Source organism: Arabidopsis lyrata (genome assembly GCF_000004255.2).
Source record: "Arabidopsis lyrata subsp. lyrata unplaced genomic scaffold ARALYscaffold_2, whole genome shotgun sequence".
NCBI classification, from domain to species: domain Eukaryota; kingdom Viridiplantae; phylum Streptophyta; class Magnoliopsida; order Brassicales; family Brassicaceae; genus Arabidopsis; species Arabidopsis lyrata.
In genome coordinates, this window is record NW_003302554.1 from 8,631,626 (window position 1) to 8,653,329 (window position 21,704).

The 21,704-nt window shown below is 40.9% G+C and overlaps 1 protein-coding gene across 1 annotated transcript in view; it reads right to left on the reverse strand.

Moving 5' to 3' along the window:
- LOC9322903 (probable inactive histone-lysine N-methyltransferase SUVR2) overlaps nt 1–21,405 on the reverse strand; it is a 67,804-nt gene extending 46,399 nt beyond the window's left edge. Inside the window, exon 1 of the mRNA XM_021035185.1 lies at nt 21,352–21,405. Within this exon, the coding sequence (XP_020890844.1) occupies nt 21,352–21,405 (54 nt within the window). The remainder of the gene's footprint in view (nt 1–21,351) is intronic.
- Between the last annotated feature and the right edge of the window lie 299 nt (nt 21,406–21,704).

The window sequence follows — 21,704 nt, forward strand, 5'->3', positions numbered from 1 at the left end:
TATTATACCCAATCATAAACATGAGATCTACTCATATTTGATTCCAAAAACACTAACCAAGCTTCTTATAGCTTCTCAAATCTTTGTGGGTGTGGCCAAAGAATTATGAGTTTTCTATTTTGAAGATTCTAAACTGAAAAACACTACTTTACCTTACAGGATCTGGTTGGTACTAGTTCTTATACCCAATCATAAACACGAGATCTAGTCATATTTGACTCCAAAAAAAGTAACCAAGCTTCTTATTGCTACTCAAATCTTTGTGGGTGTGGCCGAAGTCTTATGAGTTTACGGTTTTGAAGATTTTAAACTGAAAAACACTACTTTAGCTTATGAGATCCGGTTGCGGTTCTAGATCTTATACCCAATCATAAACGTGATAGTAGGATTTTAGCTAAGATCAATTATCCTTAAAGTACTATCATGTCATTGTAGTATTTAAGGTGTCAATCCAAATGGGTGTGATGCTAGCAATCAAGATGCAATCAGATATCACAGAGTCAAGCCAAGCAAATACAGGTTTGATGTTGTTAACAGTTCTAGTGATCATGCAGAAAACAGAAATTCTAACAATAACAGGCAATATACTCGATCACACAGCTTGATGTCAAGCACTGGGTGTGGTCGAGTATCAGGTCGAGTAACTTAACAGAAACTGTAAACAGGGTACTCGACTGCACAGTTTGTCACCAAACTGCTGGGTGTGGTCGAGTACTTCAAGTGAAATAAGTAAAAATGCAAAAACTAAGCAACAAGTAACGAGATCAAGCAATCAATAGTGATGTGAACAAAGAAATCAATTGGAAGAGAAATTCCCGAGGATGGGGTAATCGAGTAGTGAAGTCTCCTTAATCTAACAGGTGGTTAACATGCTCAACAAACTATCCCTAGACAAAAGTTCAATAGCCAAATCAAAGTGCTACCGCAACAGAGATCCTCAAGCAAAGCTAGTCCCAGACTCAATCACCATTGACGAGAGCTAACCTAACAGGCATTACGAAACAACAAGTCTAAGCCAAAACGCTCCCTGTAACCAATACCTTGGTACAGAGCCACGAATCTCTGGAATTAGTGGTTCAGACATTTCATCGAACACCTTTTGGGTGCGGAAATGTCTGGGTTCAGATTCCAGTTGATCAGAAAGCAATCAGCATTAAGAACAACTAATCCAGAAGGGATCTACCAATCAAACTCAACCACCCAGCAGATCAAGGATTCCAAACTACTCTAACCCATCCTCAAGAACCCTAATCACTACTCAAAACTCATGAACATGAACATAAACCCAGAAATGCATAAAAACTTCATACTAGCAAGATCTCAACAAGATGAACAACTTTGTAGAAGAAATCAAAAGCAAAAACTCAATAGATTAAGAGAAATCTGGATTACAAAGATGAAGAAACACTAATTGTTCTGCAGAAAATAACTTAGACAGAATAAAACTTAGTCTGAAAATTATGAGAAACAACCTATTTATAGCAAATACTAGGAAACCCTAAATCACAAGACGACAAAGTATTAAGGCGGTTTACGGAGATACTCGACCCTTGTGATCGAGTAGAGAGGTTGAATAAAGTTGGCGCCTTTGCGATTTCTTGCTCTGGGCATGTCGTGATCGAGCATTTGGGTCGAGTATGTGCTCGAGTTCTTCTTCATCCTCTTCTCTTCCTTATGCTCAATGTCTGGTTGAGTTGGGATCTGAGAAGACTGTGAAGCTTGTGATCAAGTGGCTGCGGGGAGGTGGTGATCGAGTAGATTGGTTGGTGGCACGCTCTGGACTGCTTCTTCAACCCTGCGATCGAGTAGAACTGTGAACTGGCAGGATGGACTGCCCTGTGATCGAGCAGAACTGTGAATTGGCAGGATGGACTGCCCTGTGATCGAGCAGAACTGTGAACTGGCAGGATGGACTGCCCTGTGATCGAGCAGAACTGTGAACTGGCAGGATGGACTGCCCTGTGATCGAGCAGAACTGTGAATTGGCAGGATGGACTGCCCTGTGATCGAGCAGAACTGTGAACTGGCAGGATGGACTGCCCTGTGATCGAGCAGAACTGTGAACTGGCAGGATGGACTGCCCTGTGATCGAGCAGAACACTCCTGATGGTCTGCTGAGCTGACTGCTTCCCTCTCTGCTACTGGTGATCGAGCAGAATGGTCCAAATGTGACTTTCAGCTATGTTTTTCAGCTTTCTGAACACCAATAGCCCCGAAGCACCTGAAACAACTCAAATATGCAACATGCATGCAAAACTACCCTAATCATGCAAAGTGATGACAAATGATGAAGAATGGTATGAAACAATGACGAAATGATGATAAAGTGATGCTAAATGGATGCTCAAAACAAGTGAAATATAGACATATCAACTCCCCCAAACTTAGTCTTTGCTTGCCCTCAAGCAAACAATTAAGAACAAGCTAGAGGAGAGGTTTGAAAGCGGGGACTCAGAACCAAAGCATGCAGACAAAGCAAATGAACTCAATGTCCAAGTTAGTAATTGTGGAATGCGTAGAGACCAAACTCTACTTAAAAACTTTAGCCATATTCATCACAAGACAACCTAACATTTGTTCCAATCTACACACACCTTCAGATCATCAATTCCCTTTAACATTGATTAAGCTCAAACCATGAATCAAGCAAAACATTGTTGAAGAACTCATTTGGTTTAAAGGACAAGGCTGAGAAACAAAGATGGTTCCTCTGTAAATGGTTTCAGACTTTTTCACAGTAACAGGGAACTCTCATGAATGGACAGAGCTTTAGTAGAATGCTAAAGGTTAGAACCAACCTACGCATACAAGAACAGACCCCATCTACCCAAATAACCATAAGTATAACAAACTCCATAGATGGTCCTATCTCTAAACCCCAGAAATGATCCTAATTCTACCCTTTTGCACTCAAGGCATGTTTCAATAATCTCTTGGATCAACCCATTCTTTGTTTTTGGTTTTTGTTCTAAGGAGAGGTTTTCTTTTAGACTTTCTAGCGGATTGGGACTTTCTTTAACAACTAAGGCTCTTCTTCTCATCTCATGACTTAAGACAACTTTAGGCTTTTGCCTTTCTTTTTACTTTGCATAGAGCCTAACTTCTTTTATTTTCATGCTTCCCAATTCCTTTACTAGACTAACATGATATTCTTTTCAGTTTCACTTCCATCTCCTAAGAACAATAACACTTGTCTTTCTTTCTCATTTTTATTCCAAACACATTCCCAAACCCAAAGTAAAACTCCCACCTAGTCCTATCTAGCCCAAAAAGCGTGGACTAGAACTACATGGGATACCATTCTTGTCGGTTCATACCTAACACTTTCTACCAAGCTCAATCCGGAAATAGGCCTCACACACACACAAATTTATTCAGGGCTTGAAAGAAAGGTTAGGTTCAGGGTGGGGGAAACTGTTCCAATGATGGGAATCAGCTACTTGGATTAGCAAGAGTGGTAGAAGGTGAAAGAAAATCCAAGTATGTGTATTGGTAGCCACAAGTTCAACAACAATGCAAAGACATGATAATTATAAGTCAAGTTCAGGTTCTAATAGATAGGGAAAAGAATCACATCCAACATGCTTCAATTAAAACAAGAGAGTCAAGTTGTGAATTCCAAATATGGTGCTGTCTTACTTCAAGTTCTATCACAAGCATTAAACAACTAACAACGAGGGTATTGAATTCATTCAGTAAATGAGCAAGCTTACAAGGTTATCTCATCATCATCCCCTATGCAAATGCAACAATCCTATATGAAACCTTCTAGACTCAATCTTAAAATGAAAATGCAACTACATGAACACTCTATTTTTGTGAAATCATTTTCAGAAATTTTTCAAATTTTTAGGGTTTTTTTCAATGACATAAATGAATGCAGACAATATGTACAATGCAAGAAAAATTTGAAAACAAGAACAAAGCAAACACATCAGATACTTCCTGAGCCCTCCCCCAAACTTAAATCACACAGTCCTCTGTGTGACCAAATTTGGAAGAGAGTACTCAGGACAAACAAATAAAGAAAGAAAACATGAGATGGTATAAACAATGGGGAAGTGGAGTTGTTACCTCAACCGAAGAAGGAGTTGATGTGCTCATCAATGCCTGCTTGTGTGTACTGCCAGGCCATTGAGGAGTCTTACGGTTGTGCTTCTGCTCCTTCTCCTTCTTGATACTCAACCATGTCATCTCATTACCATATGGCTTCTGTTGGTCAAGTATAATCTTGATTTTGAAAAATTTGGATCAAAAATCACATCATACTCGACTGCAACTCTTCATCAGCATGTGGCCTCGCGTGATAGAGTGACATGTTGAAACTTCAAAAATCTTGAAACTGAGACCCATTTCATACTCGATTGCACTGTACCACTGTCATCCCATATGCTTCATCGAGTATAACCTCCAAAATTCAAAAATCAAGACCACTTCACTTTGCACTTGATACTCATTTCCTGAAAGCCAAAACACTACCAAACGCATTAAAAATAACAAGGAAATAAAAATATGTACGTGGATAGACATGGGACTTCCTCCCAAGTGAGCTTGTTTTAAGTCTCTAAGCTTGACTCCTCACACTCATTAGGCTTAGGGTGGTTTGCAGAGAGGAAACGGGGTCTCCTCTTCTTCTTCAGTAGATGCATCGTCAAACTCAGCATGCTCTTCTGATAGGTCTGCAATTGGGTACTCAGTGGCCATGTCCTTGAAGAAACCTTCTTTTTGGACGTCCTTGATGTTGAGTGGCACTTGGTTGGGTTTTCCATGGAGCTCTTTGATTTGATCCTTCAGCTCTTTCACAATGTCTGCTAACTCCCTTATGGCTTTGTCCTGCCATTTGGACCTCTCCTTGAGTTCCAACCAATCATTTGATGCCAGAGTGCTTGCTTTAAGCTGTTGCTCGAGCTGTTCAGTCGAGCATGAGCTCTCAGGGCCAGTTGGAGGCTTCTTCGAGTTGTTGGTGGAATCAGTTGGTCGAGCATGTGTTGAACTTACTTCATTAGCTCTCATAACCTTTGCTTCAGACCCCATTAATCCCTTGCGTAAGTCTAAGGACTTCTCAGAACTCAAAGTCTCACTAGGGAGATATCCAACTTTACCACTCTTGGTCAAAACAGTTTTTAAGTGATTCTCTTCAGCAAGTTCCTCTAGAAGTTCATCAGCTAGCTGATCCATTTCCTCAACTAAGAAGGTCTGTCCTTCTATTGTCGGCTTCTGCATATCATCATTGATGTCAAACTTCATTTTTAAATCCTTCCCCATATTAAGATCAATCTTTCCTTGCTTAACATCTATGATTGCTCCAGCTGTAGCCAAGAAGGGCCTTCCTAAGATCAAGGGATCTTTTGATTCTTCATCCATGTCCAACACTACGAAGTCTGTAGGCACCTCCAGATTTCCAATCTTGATAGGCAAATCTTCTAATAACCCATGAGGTAGTCTAACAGATCTATCAGCCAAGATCAAGGAGATATTGCAGTATTTATACTTTTTGAAATCCAACCTCTTAGCTACTGAGAGTGGCATGAGACTTACTGATGCTCCTAGGTCACAAAGACATTTATTGAAAGTCAATGAACCTAGGGAGCATGGTAGAGTAAATGAACCAGGGTCTCCTAGCTTTTCTGGGACAACCTTCTTCTGTATGATGGCACTGCACTCATGGCTCACAACTGTTGTTCTCTGAACCTCTTGAATTCTCTCCCTGATCAATTCTTTCAGAAACTTGTGGGAATCCGGAATAAGCGCGAGAGCATCAACAAGAGGTATCCTGGCTTCAACGTTTTTAATGTTCTCTGCAAACATAGCTCTGTACTTATCTGCCAACGCATTCTTTTGTCTACCAGGAAATGGAAGTGGGGGCTTGTAAGGAGGAGGAACAAAAACCTTCTCCTTGTTCTTAGCAGCAACTGGTTTTTCAGCAGGTATAGCCGCTACTCGAGTTGTTGATCGAGTATGTCCATCGAGTACTTCAGCTGGTTTGTCAACTTGATCTTCATTGAGACTGAAATCCTCTCCATCTTGGTCTGCACTATCCTCAGTGACTGGTTTGGGTCCCTCTCGGGTGGATAACTCTCTTCCACTCCTTAGGGTGATAGCATGAACATTAGCATACTCCTTTGGATTCTGAATTGCTTTCCCTGCGAGTTGCCCTGGAGGTTTCGGAGCAGAAGTGGATGCAGATTGTCCCTCTAAGTATCGGACCTTGGAGCTCAATGCTTCTACTTTTACATTCAGGTCATTGTAGCTACAATCCAACTTATGGTGTAATTCAGATATCTTCTTAGCAATCTCCATGGAGCCAGATGCTTGTCCTTGGAGAAGCTGTTGTAGCATTTGCTTCATGTCAGAGTCAGGAGAAGCAGAACTTTGATGCTGCTGAGGTACATACCCAGGTGGTGGTTGCTGCTGGTAGTTCCCCTGAAATTGTTGCTTGGGAGCAAAACCTTGGTTGTATGGAACAAAAGGTTTATGCTGACCCTGCTGTTGTTGTGGAGGATACACTTGATCCTGTGGATTAGCAACGATGGTGCTGCGGTAAGAAAGGTTGGAGTTGTTAGTCTTGAAGTTGTTATACCCGTTGTAGCCGCCTTGATTGTTGATGTAGCTGACCTCTTCTAACTGGTTCCCCTCCCCATCTTGGACTTGATACTGCTCGTCATCAAGTAGAAAGTGCACATTCTTCTGCTGGCCAAGGATAAGCCTATCAAGTTTCTCATTAAGAGCTTTCATCTCTTTACTATGCTTTGCATCTGAATCTCCAATACCTCTGTTAGAGCGATCAAAATCCTCGTTATAATTACCATCGGATTGAGCTAAGTTCTCAATTAATTCCCAGCCGTCTTCAACATCCTTATTCAAGAAATTCCCATTAGAAGCAGTATCCAGCAATATTCTGATCTTGGGCAAAACTCCCCTGTAGAGTGTGCTTAGTAGAGAAGCCCTCTTGAAACCATGGTGTGGACACTGTATAGTGTAGCCTTTGAATCTCTCCCAGGCTTCACAAATGGATTCAGACTGCTTTTGGGTAAAACTGGAGATTTCATTCCTAAGCCGTGCAGTTCTTGAATTTGAGAAGAACTTTGTTAAGAAGGCCTTCTTGCAATCGTCCCAAGATGTGATGGAACCAGCAGGTAACGTCTTTTCCCATTGGTGTGCTTTGTCTCCCAGTGAGAAGGGAAACAGGCGCAGCTTGAAACTGTCCTCACTAACACCGTTTATCTTGGTTAGGCTGCAGAGCCTATCGAAGTTATCCAAGTGGTCTAAGGGATCTTCCAGAGGCAGACCATGGAACTTGTTTCCTTGAATCATCGAGATGAGACCACTTTTAATCTCGAAGTTGTTGTTTTGGACAGCAGGAGGCACAATTCCTTGCCTCTGATGGTGGTTTCTTGGTGCATCTCCAGCACCAATGTTTGCAGGCAGATTGTTGACATCTTGTTCATCAGCCATTCTGAAAGGATGGTTGTGTTCAAGGTCTGTAGTGTCTCTCCTTTCCCTTAGTTCTCTGTCAATACGGTCAATGTTATCGTTGAAAAGGAGGTTCTGGTTGCCTTTTGATCGAGTTTGCATACAGTAGGGTTGTACCTGGATCAAGAAGACAACAAGAAAAACAAAAAGTTAGTAACCTAAGTGAAAATTGAAATAGAACTTGATCTAAGCAAGTCTGAAATCTCAAATGTAACAAACAAACACCCAAATGGCAACGGCGCCAAATTGATAGTAGGATTTTAGCTAAGATCAATTATCCTTAAAGTACTATCATGTCATTGTAGTATTTAAGGTGTCAATCCAAATGGGTGTGATGCTAGCAATCAAGATGCAATCAGATATCACAGAGTCAAGCCAAGCAAATACAGGTTTGATGTTGTTAACAGTTCTAGTGATCATGCAGAAAACAGAAATTCTAACAATAACAGGCAATATACTCGATCACACAGCTTGATGTCAAGCACTGGGTGTGGTCGAGTATCAGGTCGAGTAACTTAACAGAAACTGTAAACAGGGTACTCGACTGCACAGTTTGTCACCAAACTACTGGGTGTGGTCGAGTACTTCAAATGAAACAAGTAAAAATGCGAAAACTAAGCAACAAGTAACTAGATCAGGCAATCAAAAGCGATGTGAACAAAGAAATCAATTGGAAGAGAAATTCCCGAGGATGGGGTAATCGAGTAGTGAAGTCTCCTTAATCTAACAGGTGGTTAACATGCTCAACAAACTATCCCTAGACAACAAGTTCAATAACCAAATCAAAGTGCTACCGCAACAGAGATCCTCAAGCAAAGCTAGTCCCAGACTCAATCACCATTGACGAGAGCTAACCTAACAGGCATTACGAAACAACAAGTCTAAGCCAAAACGCTCCCTGTAACCAATACCTTGGTACAGAGCCACGAATCTCTGGAATTAGTGGTTCAGACATTTCATCGAACACCTTTTGGGTGCGGAAATGTCTGGGCTCAGATTCCAGTTGATCAGAAAGCAATCAGCATTAAGAACAACTAATCCAGAAGGGATCTACCAATCAAACTCAACCACCTAGCAGATCAAGGATTCTAAACTACTCTAACCCATCCTCAAGAACCCTAATCACTACTCAAAACTCATGAACATGAACATAAACCCAGAAATGCATAAAAACTTCATACTAGCAAGATCTCAACAAGATGAACAACTTTGTAGAAGAAATCAAAAGCAAATACTCAATAGATTAAGAGAAATCTGGATTACAAAGATGAAGAAACACTAATTGTTCTGCAGAAAATAACTTAGACAGAATAAAACTTAGTCTGAAAATTATGAGAAACAACCTATTTATAGCAAATACTAGGAAACCCTAAATCACAAGACGACAAAGTATTAAGGCGGTTTACGGAGATACTCGACCCTTGTGATCGAGTAGAGAGGTTGAATAAAGTTGACGCCTTTGCGATTTCTTGCTCTGGGCATGTCGTGATCGAGCATTTAGGTCGAGTATGTGCTCGAGTTCTTCTTCATCCTCTTCTCTTCCTTATGCTCAATGTCTGGTTGAGTTGGGATCTGAGAAGACTGTGAAGCTTGTGATCAAGTGGCTGCGGGGAGGTGGTGATCGAGTAGATTGGTTGGTGGCACGCTCTGGACTGCTTCTTCAACCCTGCGATCGAGTAGAACTGTGAACTGGCAGGATGGACTGCCCTGTGATCGAGCAGAACTGTGAATTGGCAGGATGGACTGCCCTGTGATCGAGCAGAACTGTGAACTGGCAGGATGGACTGCCCTGTGATCGAGCAGAACTGTGAACTGGCAGGATGGACTGCCCTGTGATCGAGCAGAACTGTGAATTGGCAGGATGGACTGCCCTGTGATCGAGCAGAACTGTGAACTGGCAGGATGGACTGCCCTGTGATCGAGCAGAACTGTGAACTGGCAGGATGGACTGCCCTGTGATCGAGCAGAACACTCCTGATGGTCTGCTGAGCTGACTGCTTCCCTCTCTGCTACTGGTGATCGAGCAGAATGGTCCAAATGTGACTTTCAGCTATGTTTTTCAGCTTTCTGAACACCAATAGCCCCGAAGCACCTGAAACAACTCAAATATGCAACATGCATGCAAAACTACCCTAATCATGCAAAGTGATGACAAATGATGAAGAATGGTATGAAACAATGACGAAATGATGATAAAGTGATGCTAAATGGATGCTCAAAACAAGTAAAATATAGACATATCAATCTTCATACGGTGGCTAGCTAAGTAACAAGTTCGTGAAGCAAGCTTCTTATTGATTCTAAAATCTTTGTGGGTGTGGCCAAAGTCCCTATGAGTTTTCGGTTTCGGAGCTTCTAAACGGAAAAACACTACTTTAGCTTTTGGGATCCGATTGCGGTTCTAGTTCTTATACCCAATCATAAACACGATATCTAGTCATATTTGACTCCAAAAACACTAACCAAGATTCTTATTGCTTCTAAAATCTTTGTGGGTGTGGCCAAAGTCCTATGAGTTTTCGGTTTTGGAGCTTCTAAATGGAAAAAACACTACTTTAGCTTTTGGGATCCGATTGCGGTTCTAGTTCTTATACCCAATCATAAACACGAGATCTAGTCATATTTGACTCCAAAAAAAGTAACCAAGCTTCTTATTGCTACTCAAATCTTTGTGGGTGTGGCCGAAGTCTTATGAGTTTACGGTTTTGAAGCTTTTAAACTGAAAAACACTACTTTAGCTTATGAGATCCGGTTGCGGTTCTAGATCTTATACCCAATCATAAACGCGAGATCTAGTCATATTTGACTCCAAAAACACTAACCAAGCTTCTTATTGATTCTAAAATCTTTGTGGGTGTGGCCAAAGTCCTATGCGTTTTCGGTTTCGGAGCTTCTAAACGGAAAAACACTACTTTAGCTTTTGGGATCCGATTGCGGTTCTAGTTCTTATACCCAATCATAAACACGAGATCTAGTCATATTTGACTCCAAAAACACTAACCAAGATTCTTATTGCTTCTAAAATCTTTGTGGGTGTGGCCAAAGTCCTATGACTTTTCGGTTTTGGAGCTTCTAAATGGAAAAAACACTACTTTAGCTTTTGGGATCCGATTGCGGTTCTAGTTCTTATACCCAATCATAAACACGAGATCTAGTCATATTTGACTCCAAAAACACTAACCAAGATTCTTATTTCTTCTCAAATCTTTGTGGGTGTGGCCAAAGTCTTATGAGTTTTCGGTTTTGAAGCTTCTAAACGGAAAAACACTACTTTAGCTTATGAGATCCGGTTGCGGTTCTAGATATTATACCCAATCATAAACATGAGATCTACTCATATTTGATTCCAAAAACACTAACCAAGCTTCTTATAGCTTCTCAAATCTTTGTGGGTGTGGCCAAAGAATTATGAGTTTTCTATTTTGAAGATTCTAAACTGAAAAACACTACTTTACCTTACGGGATCCGGTTGGTTCTAGTTCTTATACCCAATCATAAACACGAGATCTAGTCATATTTGACTCCAGAAAGGAAACAAGGTAATTATTGCTACTCAAATCTTTGTGGGTGTGGCCGAAGTCTTATGAGTTTACGGTTTTGAAGCTTTTAAACTGAAAAACACTACTTTAGCTTATGAGATCCGGTTGCGGTTCTAGATCTTATACCCAATCATAAACGCGAGATCTAGTCATATTTGACTCCAAAAACACTAACCAAGATTCTTATTTCTTCTAAAATTTTTGTGGGTGTGGCCAAAGTCCTATGAGTTTTCGGTTTTAGAGCTTCTAAATGGAAAAAACACTACTTAAGCTTTTGGGATCCGATTGCGGTTCTAGTTCTTATACCCAATCATAAACACGAGATCTAGTCATATTTGACTCCAAAAACACTAACCAAGATTCTTATTTCTTCTCAAATCTTTGTGGGTGTGGCCAAAGTCTTATGAGTTTACGGTTTTGATGCTTCTAAACGGAAAAACACTACTTTAGCTTATGAGATCCGGTTGCGGTTCTAGATATTATACCCAATCATAAACATGAGATCTACTCATATTTGATTCCAAAAACACTAACCAAGCTTCTTATTTCTTCTCAAATCTTTGTGGGTGTGGCCAAAGAATTATGAGTTTTCTATTTTGAAGATTCTAAACTGTAAAACACTACTTTACCTTACGGGATCCGGTTGGTTCTAGTTCTTATACCCAATCATAAACACGAGATCTAGTCATATTTGACTCCAAAAACACTAACAAAGATTTTTATTTCTTCTAAAATCTCTGTGGGTGTGGCCAAAGTCCTATGAGTTTTCGGTTTTGGAGCTTCTAAATGGAAAAAACACTACTTTAGCTTTTGGGATTCGATTGCGGTTCTAGTTCTTATACCCAATCATAAACACGTGATCTAGTTATATTTGACTCCAAAAACACTAACCAAGATTCTTATTTCTTCTCAAATCTTTGTGGGTGTGGCCAAAGTCTTATGAGTTTACGGTTTTGAAGCTTCTAAACGGAAAAACACTACTTTAGCTTATGAGATCCGGTTGCGGTTCTAGATATTATACCCAATCATAAACATGAGATCTACTCATATTTGATTCCAAAAACACTAACCAAGCTTCTTATTGCTTCTCAAATCTTTGTGGGTGTGGCCAAAGAATTATGAGTTTTCTATTTTGAAGATTCTAAACTGAAAACACTACTTTACCTTACGGGATCCGGTTGGTTCTAGTTCTTATACCCAATCATAAACACGAGATCTAGTCATATTTGACTCCAAAAAAAGTAACCAAGCTTCTTATTGCTACTCAAATCTTTGTGGGTGTGGCCGAAGTCTTATGAGTTTACGGTTTTGAAGCTTTTAAACTGAAAAACACTACTTTAGCTTATGAGATCCGGTTGCGGTTCTAGATCTTATAGCCAATCATAAACGCGAGATCTAGTCATATTTGACTCCAAAAACACTAACCAAGCTTCTTATTGCTTCTAAAATCTTTGTGGGTGTGGCCAAAGTCCTATGAGTTTTCGGTTTTGGAGCTTCTAAACGGAAAAACACTACTTTAGCTTTTGGGATCCGATTGCGGTTCTAGTTCTTATACCCAATCATAAACACGAGATCTAGTCATATTTGACTCCAAAAACACTAACAAAGATTCTTATTGCTTCTAAAATCTTTGTGGGTGTGGCCAAAGTCCTATGAGTTTTCGGTTTTAGAGCTTCTAAATGGAAAAAATACTACTTTAGCTTTTGGGATCCGATTGCGGTTCTAGTTCTTATACCCAAACATAAACACGAGATCTAGTCATATTTGACTCCAAAAACACTAACCAAGATTCTTATTTCTTCTCAAATCTTTGTGGGTGTGGCCAAAGTCTTATGAGTTTACGGTTTTGAAGCTTCTAAACGGAAAAACACTACTTTAGCTTATGAGATCCGGTTGCGGTTCTAGATATTATACCCAATCATAAACATGAGATCTACTCATATTTGATTCCAAAAACACTAACCAAGCTTCTTATTGCTTCTCAAATCTTTGTGGGTGTGGCCAAAGAATTATGAGTTTTCTATTTTGAAGATTCTAAACTGAAAAACACTACTTTACCTTAAGGGATCCGGTTGGTTCTAGTTCTTATACCCAATCATAAACACGAGGTCTAGTCATATTTGACTCCAAAAAAAGTAACCAAGCTTCTTATTGCTACTCAAATCTTTGTGGGTGTGGCAGAAGTCTTATGAGTTTACGGTTTTGAAGCTTTTAAACTGAAAAACACTACTTTAGCTTATGAGATCCGGTTGCGGTTCTAGATCTTATACCCAATCATAAACGCGAGATCTAGTCATATTTGACTCCAAAAACACTAACCAAGCTTCTTATTGCTTCTAAAATCTTTGTGGGTATGGCCAAAGTCCTATGAGTTTTCGGTTTTGGAGCTTCTAAACGGAAAAACACAACTTTAGCTATTGTGATCCGATTGCGGTTCTAGTTCTTATACCCAATCATAAACACGAGATCTAGTCATATTTCACTCCAAAAACACTAACCAAGATTCTTATTGCTTCTAAAATCTTTGTGGGTGTGGCCAAAGTCCTATGAGTTTTCGGTTTTGGAGCTTCTAAATGGAAAAAACACTACTTTAGCTTTTGGGATCCGATTGCGGTTCTAGTTCTTATACCCAATCATAAACACGAGATCTAGTCATATTTGACTCCAAAAACACTAACCAAGATTCTTATTTCTTCTCAAATCTTTGTGGGTGTGGCCAAAGTCTTATGAGTTTTCGGTTTTGAAGCTTCTAAACGGAAAAACACTACTTTAGCTTATGAGATCCGGTTGCGGTTCTAGATATTATACCCAATCATAAACATGAGATCTACTCATATTTGATTCCAAAAACACTAACCAAGCTTTTTATTGCTTCTCAAATCTTTGTGGGTGTGGCCAAAGAATTATGAGTTTTCTATTTTGAAGATTCTAAACTGAAAAACACTACTTTACCTTACGGGATCCGGTTGGTTCTAGTTCTTATACCCAATCATAAACACGAGATCTAGTCATATCTATTCATACCCAATCTGATGTTCGTACCGAGCTCTCCAGCTAGGAATTTGGTTGCTAACTTAGCGCCGAGGCTTCGGCATCTCGAGGTATGGTGGCCAAAAATTTTGTGGTGTTCGCAATATTTTTGATCGTTGCTCGGTGGCTGATCTCTTGTCCAGGTGAAGGAATCTCTTCCTCGCCCACGGCCTCGGCCTCTACCGCGGCCTCGGCCTCGGGGCATGTCAATCTGGTAGTTATGGTATCCTGAGAAATTGCGCCCTTCGTGATGCGTATACGTACCGCTTTCACGCGTCTTCTTTGGACCGGAGGTGTCGCTTGGGCTTTCTCAGTTTTCTCGGCTCGGGGCGCCTGCTTCGTTGGCTTATGCCTCTTTGCTAGCAGCGCCATCTACTCTTCGTGAGCGACGAAATCCGAGGCTCGATGCAGCGCGTCACGAATTGTTGTCGGTTTAGACAGGTTCAACTCTTTCCTGAATTCTGACTTGTACCAGAGAGCTTTCTTCAAAGCCGAAAGAGCGGCTACATCTGTAATTCCTTCAACCTTGGCTAGCGTCGATTTGAAAGTTGTGAGGAAATCTCTTAACGGCTCGGTGGGCTGTTGAGACAGGGACCAAAGATCCGCGTCGGAGGTTCCGGGGTCAATGAGCACGGAGTATTGCTTGAGGAACAGTGTCGACAGCTCATCGAAACTGTCAATCGAGTTTCGTTCCAATCTAGAAAACCACTCTTATGCGGGTTCTTTGAGGTGTTCCACGAATAGTAAGCATAGACCTGCATCCTTCTCCCCGGGCTTGAACATGGCTCGGGCCACAGATATCACGAACGATTTAATGTGACACTTCGGGTCGGTTGATCCGTTGTAAGAATCGATTTTGAACTTCCCCAGATTGGACATCGTCGTTTCGGAAATTCTTTTGGTGAAATGCGTATTCCGAGATTCTTCCAAAATTCGGTCGATGTTAGGTGCAGAGGATGAAACGCTATGTATATGGGTTTTGACGAGCTTCATATCACCTTCCGCCTTGGCTAGAGAGGCTCGGATCTTGCTGAGCTCGTCCTCTCTTTCGGATTCTTTGGCCCATCTTATGTTTTCCTCAGTTTCTTCGTCATCAGTGAAATCGGTTCGCTCGGCGGAGTTAGCTCCGGCTCGGGTGCGCTCGTCTTGCAAATCATCCGGCTCGTCCGTCAAGTCCACTGCGTCTGGCTCGGTGGGATTATCTTGATTCTCGCGTCTGGCAGGATCGGCTCGGGTTGTGACTCTGGTGTTGTCGGTGGGTGTCGCGAACGTGAGTCTTGTTGGGTTGATGCCAGGCAAATCCCTCCGAGCTTGTGGCGGCCGTGTCTGGAAACGCGTGGTTTTTTGTTGCCCACGTGTTGCGATTTCGTCGATCCGCTGCGCCAAGGTTTGGTTAGCTTTCTCTTGGTTGTCAGCGTTCTTCTTGAATTTAACCATCAGGTCTTTCAGTTCGGCTAGGGTCGCTGTAATCGTCGGATCAGCTTGAGGATTTTGAGGGTTCGGAGCATTGGGGTTCCCTCCTCCGGCTAGCGGTATCTGACGATCGTCTTCGTTCATTGTCCTTTTCGGTATTCGAGTTCTGCGTCTTAGGGTAAGAGAATTCTAAAGTATTCCCCACAGGCGGTGCCAAACTGTGGAAGTCGAAACTAACACAATCGAGATTTGTCTAGGGTTTTAATTTAGGGATACGATTCGCGAGAATTCTCAAAGAACAACAGAACCGATTGATACCAAAGATGGTGTTTTTGATATTATTAAGAAAAAGATAGCTTTGATCGTACATGAGTTTGATCGTAAAAGAAAAAGTGTTTTGCTTAAGAGCTTTGTGTAGTCTAAAGTTTAGAGCACTATTGCTTGTGTCCCTTTTGTGAAGACCTTGAGTCGCTTTATATAGGGATAGTAAACCGCCTCTCCAACGATATTCTCGGAAGATTTCCATTTATCTTGAAGTCGGCGTAGAGTATCGCGGTTTTAGGATAGTTTCCTTATTCCTCGGAGTTTTTGGAAGATTTCCTGATTTGAGTTGATACTTCGTGATTCTTCTTTATCATTTCCGGGTTTATCGGAAATGATCCTTCTTTTTCGGAAATGATGCCTTGGTTGGAAATGATACTTTAAAGACGAATATTTACTAAGTCTTTACCTCGGGTGATGATGAAGACTCAGCCTCGGATAACTTGTGCAGTTGGCTCGGAGATAAGAGTAGCACAGCCCGGGCTTCCGAAGGAAATTGGCTCGGGCACACAGGAGGAGTCAGCTCGGGCGTCCTAGCATGAACCAGCTCGGGTACCTAAAGTGAATGGGCTCGGGCACTCGAAGAGAGCCGGCTCGGGTTCACCAGCTTGCTGGCAGATCCTGAGCAGGCTACATGCGTTCCCCGAGGCGACTGTTGTGCTGACCCGAGGTGAATAGCACTTTGCACTGAGGTGATGGCTTGCTTCCTCCGAAGTGGTTGGTATGCTTCCCCGAAGTGATCTTCAGGACTTCCCTGAGGCGTCCGAATCCGGCTCGGTGCTAGGGATGGAATCCGACCCCAACATACACCCTACTCTCTACTCTTAATATTAAGCTTATGGGATTTGAGCAAATAAAAGAACTCTATGCAACTGACCATGATTTTCAAGAAATCTATAAATCTTGTGAGAAGTATGCTTCTGGTCATTATTTTAGACAAGACGGGTTTCTCTTCTATGAGAACCGTTTGTGTGTTCCTAACTGCTCTCTACGAGACCTATTTGTCAGGGAAGCTCATGGAGGAGGACTAATGGGACACTTTGGTATTGCTAAGACTTTGGAAGTCATGAAAGAACATTTTCATTGGCCACACATGAAACGTGATGTTGAAAGAATCTGTGGAAGATGTACTACTTGTAAGCAAGCCAAATCAAAGGTTCGACCCAACGGTTTGTATACTCCTTTACCTATTCCTACTCACCCGTGGACTGATATTTCAATGGATTTTGTGATGGGATTGCCTAGGACTAGAACTGGAAAGGATTCTATCTTTGTTGTGGTTGATAGATTTTCTAAGATGGCTCATTTTATTGCTTGTCATAAAACTGATGATGCATTGCATGTAGCTAATCTGTTCTTTAAAGAGATAGTTCGTTTGCATGGGATGCCTAGATCCATAGTTTCGGATAGAGATATTAAATTCCTTAGTTACTTTTGGAAAACTTTGTGGACTAAATTAGGAACTAAGCTGTTATTCTCTACTACATGTCATCCGCAAACTGATGGTCAAACAGAAGTGGTTAATATAACTTTAGGTACTCTCTTGCGTGCATTAATCAAAAAGAACCTTAAAACTTGGGAAGAATGCTTGCCTCATGTTGAATTTGCATATAATCATGCTGTGCATTCTGCTTCTAAGTATTCTCCTTTTCAAATTGTTTATGGGTTCAACCCCATCTCACCTTTGGATCTAATCCCTTTGCCTTTGAGTGAAAGAGTTAGTCTTGATGGTAAAAGGAAGGCTGAGCTAGTGCAACAGATCCATGAAAATGCAAGGAGGAACATAGAAGAAAAGACCGAACTCTATGCTAAGCAAGCTAATAAAGGGAGACGTGAGCAGATTTTCGAAGTTAGAGATAAAGTCTGGATTCACTTAAGAAAAGAGCGGTTTCCTACTCAAAGGAAGTCCAAACTCATGCCAAGAATTGATGGTCCATTCAAGATAGTCAGACGGATCAACGACAATGCCTACCAACTGGACTTGCAAGGTAAGTATAATGTGAGCTCTAGCTTTAATGTTTCTGACTTGGTGCCGTATATTGCAGATCAAACGGATTTGAGGTCAAATCCTTTTCAAGAGGGAGGGGATGATATGATCATGCATAGCACTAAGGATGTGGAGCATGAACTGGAGCTTGAACGTGAGCTTGTAGCCGAGGAAGGAACTAAAGGAGCTAAGCTTGTAGATGAGGATGAGCTTGTAGCCGAGGAGGAGCTTGTACCCGAGGAAGCTTTGATCGCACCAACTGGTCCAATGACTCGTTCTAGAGTTAAGCTATTCAACCAAGCCATTGGAGGGATGCTTAACCACATTTGGGACCGACCAAATGACTTGAGCCAAGTCACTACCTCTTTGGTTTTGATCCATGCTCAAGGACCTCGTCAAGATGGATAAGTGATTCATGAGTGCTCTTTTTCCCTGCCTTTGGTTTTGTCCCACTGGGTTTTGCAAAGGGAGGTTTTTAACGAGGCTTATGTTTTCACTTCATATAATCCATTTTGATGATTCAAGACCCAAGCCCACTAAATAATGAGACATTTTCGTGGCCTTAGTAGTTGAAGGGTTATTTTTCAAATTCAAACTCTATTTTAATTTCTCTTGTGTTTTTTAGGCAGCCTTGGAGCTTGTTCCAAGACTTGTCTCTTTACATTCTCTTCTCTCCTATATATCCTCTTGTAATCTCTTATGAGAACCCATCTTTCTTTTTATCAAAAACCTTTTCTAAGAAGATCATCTTGTTGGTGCGTATATCCAGCAAAACCCTTAGTCTCTTTTGGTGTGTATATCCAAAGGATCTAAGTTTCGGTATCATGAAGTTCTTCCGCAAACTTCTGTGATATCCATTGATCTATTCTCTCGTTGTTGAGTCGTGTGTCGTCTCTAGATCGAGATCATCTATCCATCATCATGGCTTCACAGCCACCTTTATCTCTTACTCAACTTTAGAGTGCCGAGTCCTCGGGAGGATCGTGTCATTATGAGATCCGGTCGCGGTTCTAGATCTTATACCCAATCATAAACGCGAGATCTAGTCATATTTGACTCCAAAAACACTAACCAAGATTCTTATTGCTTCTCAAATCTTTGTCGGTGTGGCCAAAGGCTTATGAGTTTTCGGTTTTGAAGCTCCTAAACGGAAAAACACTACTTTAGCTTATGAGATCCGGTTGCGGTTCTAGATCTTATACCCAATCATAAACGCGAGATCTAGTCATATTTGACTCCAAAAACACTAACCAAGCTTCTTATTGCTTCTCAAATATTTGTGGGTGTGGCCGAAGGTTTATGAGTTTTCGGTTTTGAAGCTTCTAAACGGAAAAACACTAATTTAGTTTACGGGATCCGGTTGCGGTTCTAGTTCTTATACTCAATCATAATCATGAGATCTACTCATATTTGATTCCAAAAACATTAACCAAGCTTCTTATTGCTTCTAAAATCTTTGTGGGTGTGCCCAAAGAATTATGAGTTTTCTATTTTGAAGATTCTAAACGGAAAAACACTACTTTACCTTACGGGATCCGGTTGCGGTTCTATTTCTTATACCCTGATATAAGATTGGAACCAATCCAACTTATGATCACTCAATGATCAAGAGATTCCAAGCTTAATCCCGCGGATGGATGGAAACGATGTGGAGATAGTGTATGATTGACTTGCTCAATCAATGGGTAATCGACTCACTCGATCAATGAACGAAACAAGGATGTTGAACTTATCAACAAACTTAATCCTCAGATTCAAATAGGCCTAAGAGACTCACTCACTTAAGACTAATGAACAAACGACAAAGACTCAAACTTTGACAAGAAGAAAATGTTCTTATTACTTTAATATGATCAAGGGTTGGTTTTACAAAGAAATGACTTGAGCTTATATAGGCTCGACTCTAGAATTGGTGCAACAGTATAATGACTCAAAATAGGAAAGCAATACAAGAAATAAATGAAAGAAATCAAGTGGAGATGTGCCTTGAAAGAATATAGCCGTTAGGCTTTGAATGCTTAGGCCAAAAGGAGTAATTCGTGGGCTCTTGTATCTTGACAGCTTCTGGATGATTCCATGGCTTATTAATCTTCTAATAACTCCCTTAAGTCGCACCAAATCAGAAGAAAGCCGTTGGAGTTGGACTTTGAATGCTCTCGGGTCTATATATGGTAACTCTTGGTGTATGATTAGGCAAGATTGAATCCACTTAATCCAATGGCTGAGAATGAAGCTTTGGGTGATATTAGGATCCTCTAGTTGTATTATAAACTCTCCTGGACGCCAAATTTTGGTTTGCAAGTGACCAAACCCGTCAGCTTCCAAATAAGGCAAGCCGAGAATCATCTGGTTTAGAAATTTAATATCTCCTAAAACAAAATCGGTTTTGACTTGATTCCAACTCGACGAGCTCCCCTGATGAGTCATAAATGAAGGAAAATTCACTTCGTAGCTTAAATCTTTCTGGTCGGTTCGGAATCCTCCAATTACTCCGTGTATGTCCAAATCGGGTAAGCTGGGAATCACTTGACTTGTAAATTGAATAACTCCTTCGTGTGAACTCCTTTTGGGCTGATTCTTCTTCGAGGTGCTCGGTAGTTGAGCTGAAAATGTATTCCAAGTGTTCTCTGGGCAGGATGAATTAATCTTGGACTTCGTCTGGACTGAACAAAGCTCAGGGGTCTTCTCGGGTAGGCTGAATTGGCTTTGGCCCGAAGTTTTGGATAAAACTTGGTTAAATATCCCACATGGCTGCTCCTGGGTTGTTTTTTCTCGCCCATAATCTTCTCTGTGGTTGTTTCTTGGGTTGATTACCGCATCATACCCAATCATAAACACGAGATCTAGTCATATTTGACTCTAAAAACACTAACCAAGCTTCTTATTGCTTCTCAAATCTTTGTGGGTGTGGCCAAAGTCCTATGAGTTTTCGGTTTTGGAGCTTCTAAACGGAAAAATACTACTTTATCTTTTGGGATCCAATACGGTACTAGATCTTATACCCAATCATAAACACGGGATCTAGTCATATTTGAGTCCAAAAACACTAACCAAGCTTCTTATTGCTTCTAAAATATTTGTGGGTGTGGCCCAAGTCTTATGAGTTTTCGGTTTTGAAGCTTCTAAACGGAAAAACACTACTTAAGCTTATGAGATCCGATTGCGGTTCTAGATGTTATACCCAATCATAAACGCGAGATCTAGTCATATTTGACTCCAAAAACACTAATTAAGATTCTTATTGCTTCTCAAATCTTTGTCGGTGTGGCCAAAGGCTTATGAGTTTTCGGTTTTGAAGCTTCTAAACGGAAAAACACTACTTTAGTTTTCGGGATCCGGTTGCGGTTCTAGTTCTTAGACCCAATCATAAACATGAGATCTACTCATATTTGATTCCAAAAACACTAACCAAGCTTCTTATTGCTTCTCAAATCTTTGTGGGTGTGACCAAAGAATTATGAGTTTTCTATTTTGAAGATTCTAAACGGAAAAACACTACTTTACCTTATGGGATCCGGTTGCGGTTCTAGTTCTTATACCCAATCATAAACACGAGATCTAGTCATATTTGACTCTAAAAACACTAACCAAGCTTACTATAACCGGAAGAAGGATCAATAGATTTCTCCTCCGGTCCTTCATTTTTGGCGACGGATCTTCTTTTGTCTCATGTTCTTCAGAATTCCGGAGATTTCCGATGTTAAGAACTGCAGAAAATGAAGGACCGGAGGAGAAATCTATTGATCCTTCTTCTGGTCTCCTCGATTTATCTTCCGACGAGGGACTTTCTTCAGAAAGTTGTTCGGGATCGTCCACCTCGCTGGAATCATTATCAGGCGAAGACTTCTGATCGAACAAGTCTCTTGATTTTTTTTTTGTTTGTAACAGACTATTGGGCTAGAAGCCCAGCAATATTAATTATATTTCCCTTTTCGCCTTAA